At 49.4% G+C, this 18,743-nt stretch overlaps 3 protein-coding genes across 8 annotated transcripts in view; 2 read left to right on the forward strand and 1 right to left on the reverse strand.

The window, feature by feature from the left end:
* dennd4b (DENN/MADD domain containing 4B) overlaps window positions 1-2,128 on the forward strand; it is a 48,798-nt gene extending 46,670 nt beyond the window's left edge. Inside the window, exons 26-29 of the mRNA XM_015050956.1 lie at window positions 431-527; window positions 602-767; window positions 849-907; window positions 1,003-2,128. Of these exons, the coding sequence (XP_014906442.1) occupies window positions 431-527; window positions 602-767; window positions 849-907; window positions 1,003-1,148 (468 nt within the window). The 3' untranslated portion in view covers window positions 1,149-2,128. The remainder of the gene's footprint in view (window positions 1-430; window positions 528-601; window positions 768-848; window positions 908-1,002) is intronic.
* A 27-nt stretch (window positions 2,129-2,155) lies between these two features.
* On the forward strand, window positions 2,156-14,160 carry kiaa0319 (KIAA0319 ortholog). Of its 6 annotated transcripts, none has more exons than XM_015050957.1 (18): window positions 2,156-2,432; window positions 2,818-2,903; window positions 3,060-3,143; window positions 7,636-7,708; window positions 8,209-8,765; window positions 8,903-9,014; window positions 9,325-9,423; window positions 9,499-9,594; window positions 9,672-9,819; window positions 9,895-10,043; window positions 10,109-10,260; window positions 10,327-10,465; window positions 10,537-10,696; window positions 10,802-10,938; window positions 12,343-12,465; window positions 12,554-12,644; window positions 12,719-12,810; window positions 13,284-14,160. In XM_015050957.1, exons 1-18 carry the CDS (start codon window positions 2,171-2,173, stop codon window positions 13,433-13,435), a joined length of 2,712 nt encoding a protein of 903 aa, XP_014906443.1. In that variant the 5' UTR covers window positions 2,156-2,170; the 3' UTR covers window positions 13,436-14,160. The 6 variants fall into 6 exon arrangements, with proteins under 6 accessions (XP_014906443.1, XP_014906444.1, XP_014906445.1 ...); XM_015050958.1 differs by having other exon boundaries at window positions 9,675-9,819; XM_015050959.1 differs by having other exon boundaries at window positions 9,328-9,423.
* Window positions 14,161-14,421: 261 nt separating this feature from the next.
* Window positions 14,422-18,743, reverse strand: part of aldh5a1 (aldehyde dehydrogenase 5 family, member A1 (succinate-semialdehyde dehydrogenase)) — an 11,253-nt gene continuing 6,931 nt past the window's right edge. Inside the window, exons 4-10 of the mRNA XM_015050965.1 lie at window positions 18,542-18,658; window positions 18,324-18,467; window positions 18,111-18,254; window positions 17,882-18,040; window positions 15,979-16,142; window positions 15,843-15,901; window positions 14,422-14,893 (exon numbers count right to left, since the gene is read on the reverse strand). Coding sequence (XP_014906451.1) covers window positions 14,682-14,893; window positions 15,843-15,901; window positions 15,979-16,142; window positions 17,882-18,040; window positions 18,111-18,254; window positions 18,324-18,467; window positions 18,542-18,658 — 999 coding nt within the window. The 3' untranslated portion in view covers window positions 14,422-14,681. The remainder of the gene's footprint in view (window positions 14,894-15,842; window positions 15,902-15,978; window positions 16,143-17,881; window positions 18,041-18,110; window positions 18,255-18,323; window positions 18,468-18,541; window positions 18,659-18,743) is intronic.

Raw genomic sequence — 18,743 nt, forward strand, 5'->3', positions numbered from 1 at the left:
CCACCAGGGGGGCCTCCACCATGGGGGCCTCCACCAGGGGGGCCTCCTCCACCAGGGGGGCCTCCACCAGGGCGGGGCCTCCACCAGTGGCTCCTCCTCCACCAGGGGGCCCTCCAGCAGGGGGGCCTCCACCAGGGGGGTGCCTCCACCAGGGGGGGGCCTTCACCAGTGGGGGGCCTCCACCAGTGGCTTCTCCTCCACCAGTGGCTCCTCCTCCACCAGTGGCTCCTCCTCCACCAGGGGGGCCTCCACCAGGGGGGCGCCTCCAGCAGGGGTGCCTCCAGCAGGGGGGCCTCCACCAGGGGGGCCTCCACCAGGGGGGGGCCTCCACCAGTGGCTTCTCCTCCACCAGGGGGGGGCCTCCACCAGTGGCTCCTCCTCCAGCAGGGGGGCCTCCGGGGTTGTTAACAGCCTGTCTTGGTTGTTCCAGTCGGAGAACTCTGCGGTGAAGGTCCGGCTCCTCTGGGACACGCTGAGCCCCGACACCGACCATTGGCCGCCGCTCTACGTCCTTTGGAGGATCCACAGTAAGGACGATAGGCGGACGAGTCCATCACAGGACACAGCGTCCCCGCCGTGCTTTAACGTGTTCCTCCACCAGGTGGCACCCCGATGAGGAGCTACAGCTGGAGGCGGCACAACCACCCGTTCACCCTGTCCTTCCTGGAGGAGGTTCTGCGCTGGGTGGGCATGAACGAGGTGCACAAGGCCATCACGCTTTTCCTGGACACCCTGGAGAAGCAGCCCGGGTCGCCACAGACCCAGAGGTGGGAGTTCGGACCGGTCCACCGGTTCTGATGATTCATGCTGAGCTTGAACTCAGATGTTTGTGTTTCCCCGACTGACAGGAGTCTCTACCGAGAGATGCTGTTCCTGACTCTGGCAGCGATGGGAAAAGACCACGTCGGTAAGACTCCTGGATGATCCGAGTCGGGTTTCCGATCAGAACCAGGAAGGTTCTGGAAGTTCAGCTGTGCAATCCTCTCCCATCTCTTTCTACAGCTGCATTCGATAAGAAGTACAAGACGGCGTTCCTGCGCCTCAGCAGCTCCCTGGGCCGGGACGAGCTCCGCAGGAAGCGGGCCCAGCCTCCCAGCACCAAAGCCGTCGACTGCAGACGGAGCTTCCACCCACCTCTGGAGTGCTGAGCTGTTCCGGACCGGACCACACCACCCAACCAACACCCGCTTCGCCTCTCTGCTGCCCCCTGGTGGACGGCACAGCATCCTACTTCCTACCAACCTCTATGGATCCTGAAGCAACCGGATCAGACCGGACCAGAGCGACCGGATCGGACCCGGCTGCGGATCTGCTCTGTAGTCAGAGGAAGGCTCATTGGCATCAGCGGGAACCCAGATCCGAACCGGAGATTCCCCTGGGAATCCACTTCCTGAACTGGAACGTTGTGGATGAGATATTTATTGTTGAAACTGTGAAAACAGATCTGACCCGTTTTAACTCCTCAGAACCGGTTCTATTGACTCAGCGACGCATCCAGGCTTCTGCTTTCCAACCAGTTGGGATTCGCTTCAAAGTCCAGTTGGGGTCAAATGTCCCATTCAGGCCTGGATGGGTCAGGATGGATCAGAACCATCTGGGATGAGAGGCAGAACGATTCAGAAGTGAAATGAAAGAAAATGTAAAATATCAGAGTTTTGATTGGTTTAATACCAGCCAGAACCTGACCAGAACCAGAACAGAATGCAACCAGAACCCAGCCAGAATCCAGACAAGCTTCTGAACGTCTGTCAACCCTCCTCTGGAAAACAAGTTTCTGGATTTAAGAACCAAATTTTGAAATCAGACACAAATTCAGCCAGAAATGCAGAACTCCAACCGAGCATGCTCGGTTGGTTCTGTTTAGTTCTGGTTGGTTCTGTTTAGTTCTGGTTGGTTCTGTTTAGTTCTGGTTGGTTCTGACCTTCAGAGTTCTTCCTCCTGTCTCCATTCTGGTTCTGTTCATTCACTCCGATTGATGTGCTGAAGGCAGAACTCAGGACTGGGCCCTTCCTGGCGGTTCTGACCCGAACCCGGAGACGTTTATTTAAATTTTCTGTTTGTCTAATTTATATCTGACTGTGGTTACCATGGCAATGTTGCTTTTTTAACAAAATCGTCAATAAAAGACATTAAAAAAACCCTGATGTTTTTGTTCACCCATCCTCATGTAATGGTTCTGGTTCTGGTTCCACATCCCCATGAGGATTATTGGGATGTTTTATTTTGTAGGAACGGACCGGAAGTGGGGCAGGTGATTCTGCCTTGGGATGACTCGTTTCTTTTCGCTCCTCCGGGATGCGCTGAGTGGTTCTGGTTGTGGACAACCAGCGAGCTGGGTCCCGGAGAACCTGGGAGAACCGGGAGGAGAGTCCTCCTCCTCCCGGTGGGTCAACAGTCCGTCACGCGCTGCGGATCTCCGACTGGAGCACGAGGCAGGTCGGATCTTTTCACGATGGTTGGAAATGTCGGATTGTTGGCAGAAGCTCCGCTGGTTCCGCTCCAGAATCCTCATTTTACGACTGTTTTGTGACTGAAGACATTAAATAAGATTTTAACTAAAAGATCTGATTTGTATTTGATAATTAGGCCATGCTTTTATCTCCTTATATTACTATTTCACATATGAGAAATAAGATCCCGTTTTATCTTTTAACTGAAACGTTCTTTGGAATAAATCCGTGTTCAGATGTTGGTTTTGTTGCTCTTAATATTTGCCGAACAAAAGACTGATCGATATTGATGCTTTATTTGTCGTTGCTGATTAATTATCGATGTTTTGTGCAGTTTAAAGTAATGAATGCTTGATTTTTATTCCAGCTCCTGCCGCTGTGCTGCAGCTGGGCGGGGCTAAAGGTGCGCTCTCCAGCTCCGTGGTGCTGAAACTGCATTTCCGGCCAGATCAGGTAAAGTCACGCTGGTCCTGCTGAATGTCGGGTTATTTTTCTTATTTGGTTTGTTGTTCCATCGTTCATATTTCGAAAAGTTGGAGGCATTGAGTTATTGAAATGTGATTTTGAATTATCTAAACTTCCCTACAACTCTCTTCTTTCCATCAACAGGTTTTGTTACAGTGGAAATTGATCTTCAAGCACAACTTCAGCCCCATAATGTCCCACTGTGGAGCAACAGAGCCATTCTATGTGGTAGAAAAATCTATATTAATATTATATTATGTTAAAATAATAACACATACCCTTCAAATGAGTTCTTAAGAGTGAGGTTTAATTTTAAAGTTGAGAATTGTGGTTTTAACTAAACATTTGTTTTTTGAATGTAAAGAAGTGTCAAACTTATGGGATCAACTTCGTAACTTTCTGTCTTCTAAAACAAAAAAATAGATGTGGATTTTATTTCTTTACAAAACCTTCAGTTCAGTTTGTCAAAGAAAAAAATGTGGAATTTTTAGTCAATGCTTTTTTTCACATGACGTCAGACAACATCCGTTTTGACTCGATCCAGTGTATCTTTAGTTCCGGTGTGTGTAGTTAACGCTGTTTCTGGACTCTAAAGCTGCTGCCACAAATATGATTTGAAGATATATCACTATTTGCAAACAGTTTTTCTTCATCAACATAATCCAAACTGGACAAATTCCTCGCTGATTGATACCAGTTTGACTACGAAGGTACGTGTTTTGGTTTTTTCTAGCTGTTACTTGATATGCTAGGATAGCAATAGTCATTTGTTAGCTGGCTAACATCATGTAGCCTTTCTGTTTTGGAAATAAAATGTATTTAGGCTCTAATCTTAATCAGATTTTATAGTATAGACTGGGGTTGCCACCTCTCACGTAAAATGCATGATCGTATTAAACCCTCCTCACTTATGCTAGTTTCACCACCCGCTCAGTAACATTACCTGTAGCCACAAGTCCAAGTTTGGCAAAACTTGACAGTTATGCCAAACACCCGCTGCTCCACCACGTCCTGAGAAGTTAAACTCTTACTAAGATAGAGACATGAGGAGGAAGATGCTGTCATAGATAGATTAGAACTTAGAAGGTTCAGTTTCTTTTACTTTGTTTTCCTGTAGACTTGGCAGTAGAAAATTGATAACATAGGAATAACAACTTTATATCCCTTTTAACAGGTTACACTTGATTCTGCTGTGGTGCCTGTGGAAACAAAGTGCATGAAGTTTGTGCTCAGGTGGGAAAACCCTGTGGATCACATGGTGGGACTTCTGCTCCAAACTGCTCACTACAGTTTACTATTGGCTCTGTCATCCACCAGTTCACTGCAGACTGGCACCAGTTCACTGCAGACTGGCACCAGTTCACTGCAGACTGGCACCCACCAAGGACCCTACATGGATGTCTTCTTAAGTTGTAAACCCTGAGTACATAATGTTGAAATAAAATTGATATGCTTTTGTAAATACATTTTCTCTATCAATGACTAAATTAACTGTTTGTGTAATGTAGTAACCATGTAGTGTTTAATATAATTATTACATAGATGTTTTAAAGAAACAGCCACAAACCTTATGTCTTTGGTCCACAATAGCAGCTTTAATTTTAGCATTTCCTCTCCTCCACATACTTTGTTGCCAGATGTGTAAAATTTACAAAAAGAAACAATTTAAATGTAAAAGTTTCACATATGTAAATTACTCAAGAGAAGCTATTTACAATAGTTTTTACAGAACTCTACACAACATCAATTAATTTATTAATAGATACATACAGATATTAATTAAAGGATAGATACACAAAGATTTCATTTCTAACAGCTGCAGTATTGAGTGTTCATCCAAGAAGTGTGACTTGCAGGAGCAGGGAGGCTCTGTACTGGTTTGTCTCCTTTTAAATCAAGAGGCCCTTGATAGTTTGACTAGGCAGCAGATGTCCCACAGCTGATTGACTGAACCTGCCATGGACAGAGGAACAAGACCATCCCAGATATGGTGGGTTGTTAGGTCGGCTACTGCTGAGAAAGATGAACAAAACAAATGGAGAAATGATGAATCACATCAGAATATGTAAATTATTTGGCAGATAGCGCTTAAATCAATATTTAAAATGCTTTTCTAAACAACTGTTGGAAGATGTCAGTGATTTTAGTGAAACTTTTAACAACACAGCACTGACAGGCAGCGGTGTATATGTTTCCTAACTGTGGCTAAAGCTGCTGCTAGCTGGTTTACTCTCCGATCGGAGGCTGGTTCCTTTAAATAGAGGTGGAGAATGGTAAATTGACAATGACTAATAACGGCTAACACTTAAATACTGTTGTTATTAACCTTACCTTTTATTATATCCTTAAGATAATTAGTATCCATGAATTTTTCAGTCAGGTTTCCCGAGGCAAAATCACACCGGAAGTAAAGATACACCTCTTCGAGTTACGGCGGCCATTATCTGACATCACTGTGAAAAGGGTCTATTATTGTAACTAAATATTATATCCATAAATGTCGCTATGCAAAACGCTCCCTCTCAATCACTGCTCTCAAAAACAAACTTTCCTTTTTAAAGGATGTCTGAAAAAGATGTAGAATTTAAATGCAAAAAAATTGTATCAGTAAATGGAAGATTTTCAGTTAGTAGCCCCCTAACAAGTCTCTTATTAATTTAACTTATTTTATTTTATTTATTTAACTAATTTTAATACTATGTTCGAACCTCGGTTCCTAATTGTGACTTGTAAACAGCAGGAGTTGTGATATTTAGTTTTTGTAATGTCTGTTATTGACATGTTGCGAGTTTGTCATTGTTCTATCACCTTATTCCTGGGGGCCTTACAGAGGAAACGATTATGGGTCTTACTTCCGGAGCTCACCGGAAGTAGCAGTATTTCACTAATTTGTAGGATTTTTTGCTAATCTATATTCATGATAGAAGTTACATCTCTGTTTTCGGTTATAATACAATATTTAGTAAAACTTGTTCACAGACACACCGTCTGCTGTCAGAGAGCTGCTCAGTGCAGAGGATCGTAATTGTGAGTTTAATCAGGGGAGCGACAGGAACAAGATCGGTACATTTTGTAACGTAATGACCGTGAATTAGCATCGCTGCTAGCAGCTCGTTTCTCTGAAGAGCTGACAGGAATAAAGAGAAAGCAGAGAAGCTGGTCAGAGTCTGAGCTGCTGTTAGCGCTGACGGTGTAAAACACCAGAACTACATAATATTAGCTCGGTGTGATGTGAATTTTATTTTTCGTTTGAATTTAAAAAATAATAAAGTTCATGATCTGAGTCTCTATCATTATGTTTGGGGCAGCAATACTTTTTCTATAAGACAAAATAAACTATCTGGGTTCATTTAGTCCATCAGAACCAGAACCTTGAGGTTCTCCGTTGCTGACCGCAGCTGCTGCGCTCCAGACCGTAATACGGAGAATCTCCCACTGGACCAGAACCGAACCGAATCACACATTAACCCGTTATACAGAGCAACTTTCCACTGGAAAGAGTCGTAAGATGCCCTTGTGAAGCTCGGGGAACTGTTGTGCTGTTCTCTAATAATCAGATGAAGTTTAGTTTGTGGCAGTGTGGCCCATGTGGTTCTGGTGGCTTCTATTGGTGGCAATGAATGACAAGGAGCTGCTCAAGTTGGCATCAGCTGTTTCTTTAATTCTCCATCTGCATTTCACACAACGGGCATGGAGGTGAGGTCAGTCTGGGATAAACCAGCTCCTGCATGCAGGAGCCATAATGTTACCGGGTGGGAAATTCCCACTGCACTTTCCCGGGAACTAAACATTCTTAAACACGACAAAAACGACATAATAACAGAACTAGCGTGACCTGGATTGAACATATTTCAATAATATGCAAAAACAAAAACATATTTCATAAAATGCATAAATAATATTTCTTTATCACATAGCAGAGACACGCTTCCTCGTCGGTGATCCTCATGGCTCTGAGGATTACCCATAATACTCGCTCTATCTAAGGTGAATGCAATACAACGTTTTACCAGCAGATGGTGCATTTCAGCAGGATTTAACCTGAACCATTTTAACTATGTTACACCAACAGGTGTGTTTTGAATGTGCTCCCAAATCAAAAAGGCAGAGTTTCTGTGGTAAGCGGTAGTTTTCATCGCCTACCGACAGTTAAGGAAACAAAAAGAATTTGACTAAAAACTCTAAACTTGAACAGAGAACCCAAAATGCTTTATGTGTGCTCACTGTATTGTGTGGACCACAATACAGTGGAGAAAAGCCCACGTCTGCATCTGAAGCAACTGAGTCAGTGGAGTAGCTAAATATGCTAGTGCGGGTTATTTGCGTCTATTTCTTCAAGTCGCCATCCCTCCCCGCATTAGCTGTAGGTAGCAGTAAAACAATATTGCCGCATTTAAGCTGTGATAGCTGGAGTTCCCACATATTTTATAGCCTAAATCAGGGATCCCCAAACTTTTTCCTGCGAGGGCCGTCTTAGTTTTTGGAGAAAGAAACCTTAGGGCCGTAGTTTGGGGACCCCTGGCCTAAATCCTCTGTGGAAAGCCAGTTAGCTAGTTGCTAACATGTAAACAAATGGCGGTTCTGGGTTGCGGCGGAAGTCGCTCCCATAAATCACGCAAAGCCTCATGGGGGCTCAGAATAAGGTGGATTAAAAAAAAAAGAATGTCGGGTTATTTGGTTTCCTGTCAGACCGGATCTTCCAGCTGCTGTTTGTTTTCAGGCTGCGGATCCACACAGCGCCACCATGTGGAGGAAAACAGTTCTGCTGCTGCTGCTGCTTCACATCATGGAGGGTAAAAACTTTCAGGAATTCTTTAAGGATTTTTACTGATTTAGTTTCTCATCGATAATCTTCCATATTTTTTTCAGCATAGATCAATGATGGTTCTGACCCGGTAAAATATTCAGAACCTTTTTGATTTAACCAGTTTCTCCATGCAGAAATGTTTCTGTCTCCCATTTCCTGTTTTCTGACCAACCAGAAAGCAGAGAGACACGCCATAGCTCATTCACTTCCGGTTGGTTTGGTTCTGACTGGTTCTGGATAACCTGGACCTAAAGGTTCTGTTTAACCAATCAGAACCTGGTTTGGACCCAGAAGGTTCTGCTGCTCATGGTAGAAAAATGTTTTAGATTTCAGGCAGAACCTTCAAAATAAAAGCATCTGAAACCTTTCAGACTGATTCCCTGTTTCAGGCTCAGCAACATGAAATCAGATCTTGAATCCGTTCACAGCTGATAGATGATGAACGGACCGTCTCGTCCTTCACTTCCTCTGCTGGTTGTGTTGCAGCTGCAGTGGCACCGCCCTGCTGGCAGGGGGCGACCTTCCCGGAGGCCGTGGTGTCCCCGGCGGCGGACAGCAGCGGCATCGTGCGCGTGCCGGCCGCGGCGTCGCTCCAGCGGTGCGTGGCGGCGTGCTGCGACCTCCCAGACTGCGACCTGGCCTGGCGCTTTAAGGGCCGCTGCTACGTCCTGAGCTGCCAGCAGGGGGCCGACTGCCGGCCCCAGGTCCGACCCGGCGCGGACTCGGTTCTGGCCTTCCTGCAGCGTCCGGCCCGCTCCCAGCTGCAGTCCCTGGGAAGGCCGGCGCCGTTTGACCGGACGCGGGGGCCCGGCGGCGACCTGGAGGCCCTCAGGGGCCCGGCTCTGTTCGACGGCCCCGACCCGACCTGGTCCGACCCGGCGGACCTGGAGGCGGATTGGTTCTGGGACGTGTTTAACCAATCACAGGAAGCGGATCCTGGAGGGGTGGAGTCAGACAGTAACCTGACCGGAACCAGAACCGCGGGTCAGGAGGAGCGGACCAGAACCACAGAACCAGCTGGTCCAGCTGCTGCAGAGGGAACGGTGAGTGAAGACTGCTCCGTGTCAGAACCAACAGAACCAGCTCTACAGGATCTGCAGTTAGATCAGAACCAGAACAACGATGGAGCTTCTGGTGAACAGAACCTGTAGAACCTCCTGCTCCTCTTCCTCTTCTCCAGGCAGGAAGTCAGAGACCCGAGCTTCCTCCATCTGCGGCGTCTGTCACTGACTCCGCCCCTACGGGTCACATGACTATGCCTGGTGATGTCATTAGTACCACGGTGAACCCAGGTAGGCGACTCTAATCTGGACCCGGGTTCTGCTCTCTGATTGGACGATACAATCAGTCATGTGACAACATTCACTTCCTGGTTTAATTTAAAATATTTTTCACAAAGACCCAAACCTTTCCAACAGGGCCAGAACCTGTTCTTTCCTTTGATGGCTGTTGCCATGGTAACCATGGTTATTTTGTGGCTGCCTTTAAAAATGCAGAACGTGAAAATCCCTTTGAGCGGGTCAGAACCAACTGCAGAAATAATGCTTGATGTTGGGTCGGGTTCTGGTGGTTCTGTCCGGCCTGATCTGGACCGTCTTCCAGCAGGTCATCCCATAGGGGACCTGGTGGATCCGGTGGACCTCGGCGCTGCTGTGACATCAGAACCAACCGATTCTTCTGAAGCCGGGAACAGAACTTCAGGTCTGATCCGAAGTTCTGCAAAGGGTTCTGGTTCTGGACAGAAGCTTAATGCTGGAGTTGTTTTTGTTCTGACAGAACCTCTGAAGGTTCTCCAGGCTTCAACCACAGACCCGCTGATCCAGGTGACCTCTGACCTCTCCTCCTCAGCCGCTCTCCCCCCGACTACTGCAGGTATGTCGACCTGCAGCCCGGTTCTGATCGTTTCAGCTGGTTCTTTCTCTGAGGTTCTGTCTGTCCTCCGGCCCCAGCAGAACCCCAGGGGCCGAACCGAGCCCCACTGGCCGCTGTGGGTCCGGACCTCCGTCTGGTTCTCCCTCTGAGTGCCAGCCTGTTGCTCAACGGCAGCGGCAGCACCGACGACCGCGGCGTTAGCGGCTACAGCTGGGAGGTGGTGAGGTGAGCAGCTCTGCAGACCGGGACCGGAACCGGCAGCTCGGTACCTGACGGACTCTCTGCCACCTGTGTCCGCAGCGGTCCTCCTGGTTTGCGGCTGCAGGATGCCGACAGGGCGGTTGCCATGGCGACGGGCCTAAGAGAGGGGCGCTATGCGTTCAAGCTGACAGTGTCGGACCAGCAGGGGGCGACAGACAGCGCCTTTCTGTCGGTGCGGGTCCAGGAAGGTGAGTTCTGCTGTAGGTTCTGGTTCTGGTTCTGATTGGTACTACTTGTCTCCTTCCCCCTGCAGCCCGCAGTCTTCCTCCAGTGGCGCACGCCAGCGGCAGCCATGTTCTGGTTCTGCCCAACAGCTCCGTGGTTCTGGAGGGGTCAGTTACTGATGGAGACCAGACGGAGGTCCAGTATCGGTGGACCAGGGACAGCCAGAGTCCAGCAGCCGGGGTACCACCCATTCTGAACGGTTTAGGCCCAAATGGCCCGCTCAGGTAACCTCCCGGTTCTGTGCAGGAGGTCCTGTTCGGCTCGGAGACCCGGCGAGTCCTGTACCTGTCGGACCTAGTGGAGGGAACCTACCTGTTCCAGCTGAGGGTGACGGACGCTCAGGGCCGGGTCAGCACCGCCACTGCCACCGTGGAAGTCCGGCCAGGTAGGCCGCCGCACAGCTCAGGTTCTGCTGAGGTTCTGAGGGTAAACGGACCTCTGTGTTGGTTTGTGCAGAACCAGGCGGCGGCCAGCAGGTGGAGCTAGAGATGCTGGTGGCAGTGTCTCAGGTAAGCGTGGCTCAGAGGGACACACTGGTCCGGCAGCTCGCCGCACTGATCCACGTCCTGGACCGGGACATTCGGGTCCGGGCGTTGCAGGGACGGACCCAACTCAGGTATCAGAACTCGGACTGGGACAGGCCCAAATAGACGCCGCTCACTGTACCTGTACCTGCTGGCTGCTAGTTGGATCAGAACTCTGCTCTGCTGTTCTGTTTCAGCACGGTTCTGCAGTTCTGGGTCCAGGGCCCAACCGGACCCGTCCCGGCCTCCAGCCTGGTGGTTCTGCTCAGGAAGCAGCTGCTCCGAGACAAGAGTGACTTCCTGCTATTCAAGGTGCTGAGAGTCGACACTGTGGGTGAGTTCTGGTCCCGACCGGTCCGGGTTCATGTTTTAGAGTGGAACCATCTAGAACCATCGGGGAACATGTGTCTGCTGGGGATGTTTAGATGGCTCCCCTGGCTGGGTCACTCCGATTGGCTCTTAGCTTTACTTCCTGTTTGTCTGTGGTCAGCCCGTCCCTGGCTGCCACCTAGTGGAGGGTCTGAGTGCCCCAGCGTCAGCTGTGCCATCAGGGGCCTCATGCTCCTCGTAGGGTCACCACATAAAGTTCAGCCTAAAGATGAATAGACCAATGTGTTCCCTGGCCAGCTCCTGGTGCCCTGGCTTTAACCCACAGCCTGAAAAGCAGACATGGGTACCCCTTTCCACAACACCGTAACTATTCACCTGAACTCTGAATAGTTAAGATTCAGAGTTCCTTAAGGTTGGGATGACCGGAGTGGCGGTCTCTTATTCAAAAGGGGAACGGTAGAGTCACACTATTAAGCCTCCCTGGCAAGGTCCGTTTAGGGTCCTGGAGAGGAATCTCGGATTCAGGAAGAGCAGTGTGGTTCTGGTTCTGGTTGTGGAACACCGGATCAGCTCTACACCTTCAGCAGGGTCCTGGAGGGTTCTGGGAGTTCGCCCAACCGGTCTACATGTGTTTTGTGGACTTGGAGAAGGCGTTGAACCTTGTCCCTCAGGGAGCCCTGTGGGGGGCGCTCTGGGAGTATGAGGTACCTTTGATACGGGCTGTCAGGTCCCTATATGACCGGTGCCAGGGTCTGGTCCGCATTGCCAGCGTTAAGTCGGGCTCGTTTCCAGGGCGAGTTGGACTCCGCCAGGGCTGCCCTCGGAGGAGTTTAAGTATCTGGGGATCTTCTTCACCAATGAGGGAAGAAGTGAGCGGGAGATCGACAGGCGGATTGGGGCAGCGTCAGCCGTGAAGCGGGCGCTGTACCGGTCCGTCGTGGTGAACAGAGAGCTGAGTCAAAAAGTGAAGCTCTCGATTTACCGGTCGATCTACCCTCATCTGTGGTCATGAGCTTTGGGTCATGACCGAAAGAACGAGATCCCGGATACAAGCGGCCACAATGGGTTTCCTCCGCAGGGTGGCTGGGCTCTCCCTTAGAGATGAGAAGCTTGGTCATCCGGGAGGGACTCAGAGTAGAGCCGCTGCTCCTCCACGTCGAGAGGAGCCAGTTGAGGTGGCTCGGGCATCTGGTCAGGATGCCTCCTGGACGCCTCCCTGGTGAGGAGTTCAGGTCCCACCAGGAGGAGGGGAGACCCAGGACACGCTGGAGGGACGATGTCTCTCTGCTGGCCTGCTGTTTCCCCTGGAGACTCCTGATTAGGCAGCTGACCTTATGACCCGACCCCGGATAAGAAGGAAATGGATGTTTGCTTTCTCTTTGTGTTCTGGTGTCATTTGTTTCGTTAGCGTGCGAGCTGAGCTGTTCAGGGCGGGGCCAGTGTGATCCAATCACCAAACAGTGTTCCTGTGACCCGTTCTGGACAGAGAACCTGATCCGGCTCTACCTCGGGGACGGAGAGAGTAACTGTGGTAACATTTTTATCCTCATTCCTGAGCCGGTGGCTCTAAAGATGTTCCCTGTGGTCGGCCTCTGACCCGGCTCTGCTCGTCCCCTCAGAGTGGAGGGTTCTGTTCGTGATCCTGAGCAGCTTCCTGATGATGGTCCTCATCCTGTCGCTCAGCTGGACCTTCGTCTGCTGCAGCCGGAGGTGAGATTGGACCTCTGGGTCAGGATCCCATCCGGAATCCACCGGGTCCGATTCGGTGTTCTGTGTGTCTGCAGGAGGAAGCAGAGCAAGGGCAGGAAGAAGACCAGGTACACCATCCTGGACGACATGGACGAGCAGGAGCGGCTGGAGCTACGGCCCAGATTCAGTGAGTTTGTCCACCGGCTCTGCAGGTTCTGGACCGGACCGGACCGCCCTGCCCTGCCCTTCAGGAAACCCCAGAGTGACAAGGATTCACTCTTTTCCCAATTTCTGATTGAAATTTTACTGGAATTAGCAGCAAAACTTTTCAATGAAGCAACAAAAACAGCAGAGAATTTCTAAACATGAAAATCTCACAACGATCTGATCCGACATCCATTCAAGAGGTGCAGAAGTACGACTAACGGGTTATTCTGGGATTAATACGGGTTTAATTCTGGTTTAATCTGGGGGTGAACCTTCTGCAAAGCAATATAAAAAGTAAAAATGGTTTGTGTCTCATCCAGCTGTGGATGAAAGCTAATCCCAGCCTTTCTGGGGAGGGGACCGGTCTGGTCAGAACCTTTTCCAGTACAGATGACGGTTCTGTTGGATGGATCCGAACGTTCCCGCTCAGTAACTCGCCCCTGTCCTGCACAGGTCTGAAGCACCGCAGCACGGAGCACAACTCCAGCCTCATGATGTCCGAGTCAGAGCTGGACAGCGACCAGGACTCCGTCTTCAGCCGGCCGGTCCGCAACCGGAACCGGGTTAGCTCCCAGGCCGCGCGCAATGGGAACGCCTTCGGGTGAAGACAGGAAGTCTGGACGGCGCCTCCTGGTGGCAGCACATGTTCGGTTCACAGGTTTCATTTGTTCTTCCCAGAGAAACGTTCATGAAGCAAAGACTTGGCCTCCAGGGGGCAGCACCAAGACATGAGTTCAGGCTCTGTTCATCTGGGCCTGTTGGACTGTTCCTTTAATGTCGCTGCTCATTTTGAACCATCAGAACCAGAACCGAACCCAGCTGGGACTATTTAGCATCCTGGTGAACCCAAACGTCTCACCAGAACCAGCTCCATGTCGCTTCATATCTCGTGATTTAACTGAACCAGACATTAATTTTCTCTGATGGTCAAAGTTTCAGGAGAAGCCGAACAAATAAAACATGAATTCATCCATCAGTTTATTTCAGATCAAACACAAACATACAAAAATCTAAACAGCAAAGTTTTCCAGAATAATCCAAGACACTTTGTTACCAACTGAACATCTAGCATCCAACAAACCCACAGATCTCCATCTGCAGCAGAACCGACCCGGTTCCAGCAGGAAACCCAGATTCTGGATTCATCCAAAATCCATCAGATTAAAGTCAACATGAAACTCCAACTTCAGTTGGGTTTTTTCTGCACTTTGTTGCCTGAATGCATCAGGCAAGGGGTTCTGTAAGTTTGGGGCCAATCAAACAGCTTCTAGGACGTGATGTGTAAAAGTGGGCGGAGCTTAGCCCTTCCAAAATAATTGAGGGAAAAACATAAAATCACTTTCGGGTCAGAAATTACAAAACCATGTTTAACATGCTCAGTCTGAGGAAATGGGGTCATTAAACCTAATGGCTGTAATACCTTCCCTGACCACCAGATGGCAGTGTTCATTACACACTGAACCTTTAATTAGTGGAACCAGGCAGCAGATCAGACAGGAAAGTTGAACAATTTAAGACATAAAAATGTTACTTATATAGAAAAAAACAGCAATAATAATAAAAAAACTATTTTAAATCCTGGTGATTTTAATGTTTCTGTACATTTATTTAATTATTAATCCTGGTATTTAGTTCATTATTTAAAAATTTTTTAGATTTGTCTTATTTTTACTATATATTTGATCCTGAATGTTGAGATTTTAAAATGTAAAGTACATTAGAAATCTAACTGACTATAATTATTAATGATGGCAGCAGACATGCTGGAGGGTTGGGAAGCTTCCTGGGTCATGTTGATCAGCAGCTCTCACTCCTTCCTGTCTATGGTGCCGGTACCAGCTCCGGCCCGGTTCAGGGTTTCAGGCCTCCGAAGCACATGTACTTGACCTCCAGGTACTCGTCGATGCCGTACTTGGATCCCTCCCTGCCCAGGCCGGACTGCTTGACCCCACCGAAAGCGGCCTCGGCGGCGGACAGGAGCCCCTCGTTGACCCCCACCATGCCCACCTCCAGCGCCTCGGCCACCCGCCAGATCTGGCCCACGTCCTGCGAGTAGAAGTATCCTGGAAGCAGAGACAGCGCAGAACTGGATCAGAACCAGGAGGGAGGCGTCACAGACGATCTTTGTGGGTTTGATTCTTGTGGATTCCGATCTAAAGCCTGAGGAGAATCTGAGGTTCAAACTGACATCACAAGATCTTCAGACTGAGTGGTGGGAACCCTTAAGCTAACACGTTAATAGAGGAGCTAATGTTGCATTTAGAAATCCCTAAATTAATACATTTTTCAAAATCAATCTTGAAGGGCTAATTTACTGGGCTGTTAAGTAAACTTTCAGTTGAAGAAAGTTCAGGGATATTGCGCTTTAGCGTTAGCTTCACCCTGAATACCATGTTGGCATAGCGCTTTAGTGTTAGCTTCACCCTAAATACCATGTTGGCATAGCGCTTTAGTGTTAGCTTCACCCTAAATACTATGTTGGCATGCAAGTGTGGAGTTAGCAGACATAATACATATAATCAGTGCTTTAGAGTTAGCGGTGCTAACTTTTGAGCTAGCGGTGCTAGCATGTCCCTCCTTATTTTGTTTTTTTTCTTCTTCTGCAGGCAGTCGTGTTAAATATGAGTTTCCACTTTCCTCTAACTGGACTGACTGGTACCACCTGAGCTCAGCAGGTAAAGTGTCTCGAAGACACTTTAACTCAGCGGTGGGCAATCCTGGTCCTGGAGGTCCGAGTCCTGCAGCTCTAACGTCTCCCTGGTCCAACACACCTGAATCCAGCAGCTGAATCTCCTCCTCAGTGCAGTCAGGTTCTGCTAACGGCCTCAGTGTTTGACTCAGGTGTGTTGAAGTTGAGACATCTAAAAGTTGCAGGAGGCCCTCCAGGCCTGGAGCTGCCCCCCCCTGCTTTAACTACACCGGTTTCTCTACTGGTTTCACGGTGGTTCTACTGGGACCAGATCTGTCTGAGTTCAGGTTCTGCAGAGCCTGAGGGGAACCGGACCTTCTCACCTGCCAGCCCGACGTTGGCAGCGTTGGCCACAGCAAGAGCTTCTTCTTCTGTCTCGAACCTGGAAACGAGGAAAACAGCTGCTGATTGGTTCGGACCTGGATGGCCCGCCCCCAGAGCAGAACCCGCCACTCCAACCTGATGACCGGAACCAGCGGTCCAAACGTCTCCTCCTGCGTACACAGCATGTCAGTGGTGACGCCCGCCAGCAGGGTTGGCTCCATGAACGACCCGTCCAGACGCTTCCCGCCTCGCAGAACCCGGGCACCACGAGACACGGCGTCCTCTATATGATGGACTACCTGGGGCAGAGACGCCGTCCCATCAGAACCTCATCAGAACCCCATCCAACCAGCTGAAGAACCATCCGACCCCCAACAGATCCAGAACCGTCTGATCCGGAACCACTGGACTAGGCCTGGGCATTAAATCAATAATATAATATGAACATGTGATCAATATCAGTTTCACTGAACTGTGATCAGAACTGCAAAGTTGGGCTGGGGGATATGAGGAAAATCTAATATCCTGATATATTTTTGCTATATCACGATATTCGATATATATATCAATATTCTTAATTGAGCTCCAATGTTATTTTAAACTATAGACTCCTTGCAGCATGATGTCACCCAGGCCAGCTCCCGCCTATTTCCCTGCTACTTACCTGTAAGCTCATATTAAAAGGGATGCAGTGTTTTGCTATGAACTGTCTACACTATGACTTGATAACAAGGTGAGAAATAAGTTTAAACTGAGAACAAAATAGCGAGGACGAAGGAAGTAGGTCAGTTATGCTTCATTTGACAAATGCTTATTCCACAGCACATATTTGTGCTGTGGAATAAGGTGTGTTTTGGTTCAGTTTAGAAATAAAAAGGCGACCTACACACAAACTGACAGATCATCAGTGAAGCAGGTGTTTAAATTAGCTAATCTACCACCGCTGTGTTAGCGTGGCTAATAGCAGCAGCATGGCTAATAGCAGCGGTGGCTAATCTACCACAGTGATCACTTATTAATAATCGCAAAATACACATCAAGCCTATAAACCGAAAACTGTAACGAACTGAATGTTCTGCTCTATGTGGGGTAATGTTTGAGAGTTTTTGGTGCTGAATTGTTGTCAGTTGCTGTGGCAACGAGTCTGCGTGTATCGTAAATCCAACAGAGAGCGAGAGGTTTTGAGTTATTTTTCCCATTGCATATCACTAAACGAATCCTACCTACGTCTCCAGGTTTCACTTTAACGAAGTGAAACCGTTCAAAGAATAGTCTGATTAGGGGGGAAAGTAACTTTGTGGTTCAGCCTTTTGTCGCAATAGTTTTATAACATGTTTCGCAAATGACCTCATTTTGTTCGACATCCTCCATATAAAATCCAAACTACTGCCAAGTTATTGGTCCAGCGCTGATTCTGTCCGGAACTAGACGAGTTCATCTGACTCCTCTTCAGACTAGTGATGCATTCATAGGGTTTCGGATAAACCATACTCGCAGTGAATTTGACCGCGAAAGTTTATTATTTGAACAACAATTTATACTCGGTAGTTGCGATATAGCCATTTTAACAATCGTAAATTGAAAATATCCCGGTACATCGAGTATACTCGATATATCGCCCAGCCCTACTGCGAAGCATTCTGGCAGATATAGGCAGAGGAAAGGCTCTAGCCACTCAAACTCAAGGCTAGCTAAGCTAGCTGGGCAGCCACAACAAACCCGCTCACTTTTGGTTGCCTAGCAACTACCTGTTGAAGGAGCGCAGCAGCAGTTTTAGGCTAAAATACAAACAGGATTTCAGATACTTCAAGCAAAAAGCTAATCAATAATTATCGATAGATTGATCTGAAACCATTAAATCGTGATCCAGACCTAAACTGGATCCAGAACCATCCAGTGTTTTCTGGAAAAGGTTCTGGTCCAGAAACCAGAGTTTTTCCCAGAATGCACCCTGATTGATTCAGTAAAGGCCCAGTGAGAGGCAGAGCAGGCGGTTCTGGTTCTGGAAGTGTTCTGGGTCGTTGGCTTTGGGTCCAACCTTCTCCACTGCTCTGGCGTTGATGAGCGGTCCCTGCGTGGTGGCCGGTTCCGACCCATGGCCTAGATGCAGCTCGGCGTCCATGGCGCGGCCCAGCCCGTCCAGGAAGCGCTCGTAGATCCCGCTCTGGACCAGGAAGCGGTTGGAGCACACGCAGGTCTGCAGGGCGGTCAGGAGCGGTCAGCCAGACGCTGCGTCACACCAGCACAGCCCCGCCCTCCCGCCTCACCTGTCCCGAGTTCCTGAACTTGGAGGCCATGGCTCCGCCCACCGCACGCTCCACATTGGCGCTGTCGAACACTATGAAGGGGGCGTGGCCTCCCAGCTCCATGGAAACCCTCTTCACTGAGTCGGCGGCCATTTTCAGCAACACCTGGAGGAGAGAGAAGACCGGCTGAGAACCTCAGCCGGTCCAGTCCAATCCGGTGGAGTCCGGTCTCACCTTCCCGGTTGCCGTGGATCCGGTGAAGGAGATCTTGGCCACCAGCGGGTCGGAGCACAGAACCCGGCCCACGGCGGTCATCTTCTCCCTGGAGCAGGGAACCACGTTAACCACACCCGGCGGGACGCCCGCCTGCTGCGCCAGCTGCAGGAGACAGGAGGCAGGATGAACACCAGGACCGGACCAGACTGGGACCGGAGCCGGAGACGGAGGCTGACCTCGGCCAGAGCCAGGGCGGACAGCGGCGTGTCCTCGGCCGGCTTCACCACCACGGTGCAGCCGGCGGCCAGGGCGGCGCCAACCTTCCTGGTAATCATGGCGCTGGGGAAGTTCCACTGAGCAGGAGAAGAAGAAGGTCCTGAGCCTCTGGACCATAGACACAACATAAGGATAGACCCTCATGGACCGCTCTCGCCTATT

The sequence above is a fragment of the Poecilia latipinna genome, unplaced genomic scaffold (assembly GCF_001443285.1).
Source record: "Poecilia latipinna isolate Pla-1442-1.1 unplaced genomic scaffold, P_latipinna-1.0 Scaffold1021, whole genome shotgun sequence".
Taxonomy (NCBI): Eukaryota; Metazoa; Chordata; class Actinopteri; order Cyprinodontiformes; family Poeciliidae; genus Poecilia; species Poecilia latipinna.

Bases quoted from the DNA above. Each gene is read 5' to 3' on its own strand.
- kiaa0319 (XM_015050957.1), top strand. From the start codon at position 2,171: ATGGTTCTGGTTCTGGTTCCACATCCCCATGAGGATTATTGGGATGTT. The intron at 2,904-3,059 runs GTAAAGTCACGC...TTCCATCAACAG, and splicing joins TGCATTTCCGGCCAGATCAG to GTTTTGTTACAGTGGAAATT. The intron at 9,595-9,671 runs GTATGTCGACCT...CTCCGGCCCCAG, and splicing joins TCTCCCCCCGACTACTGCAG to CAGAACCCCAGGGGCCGAAC.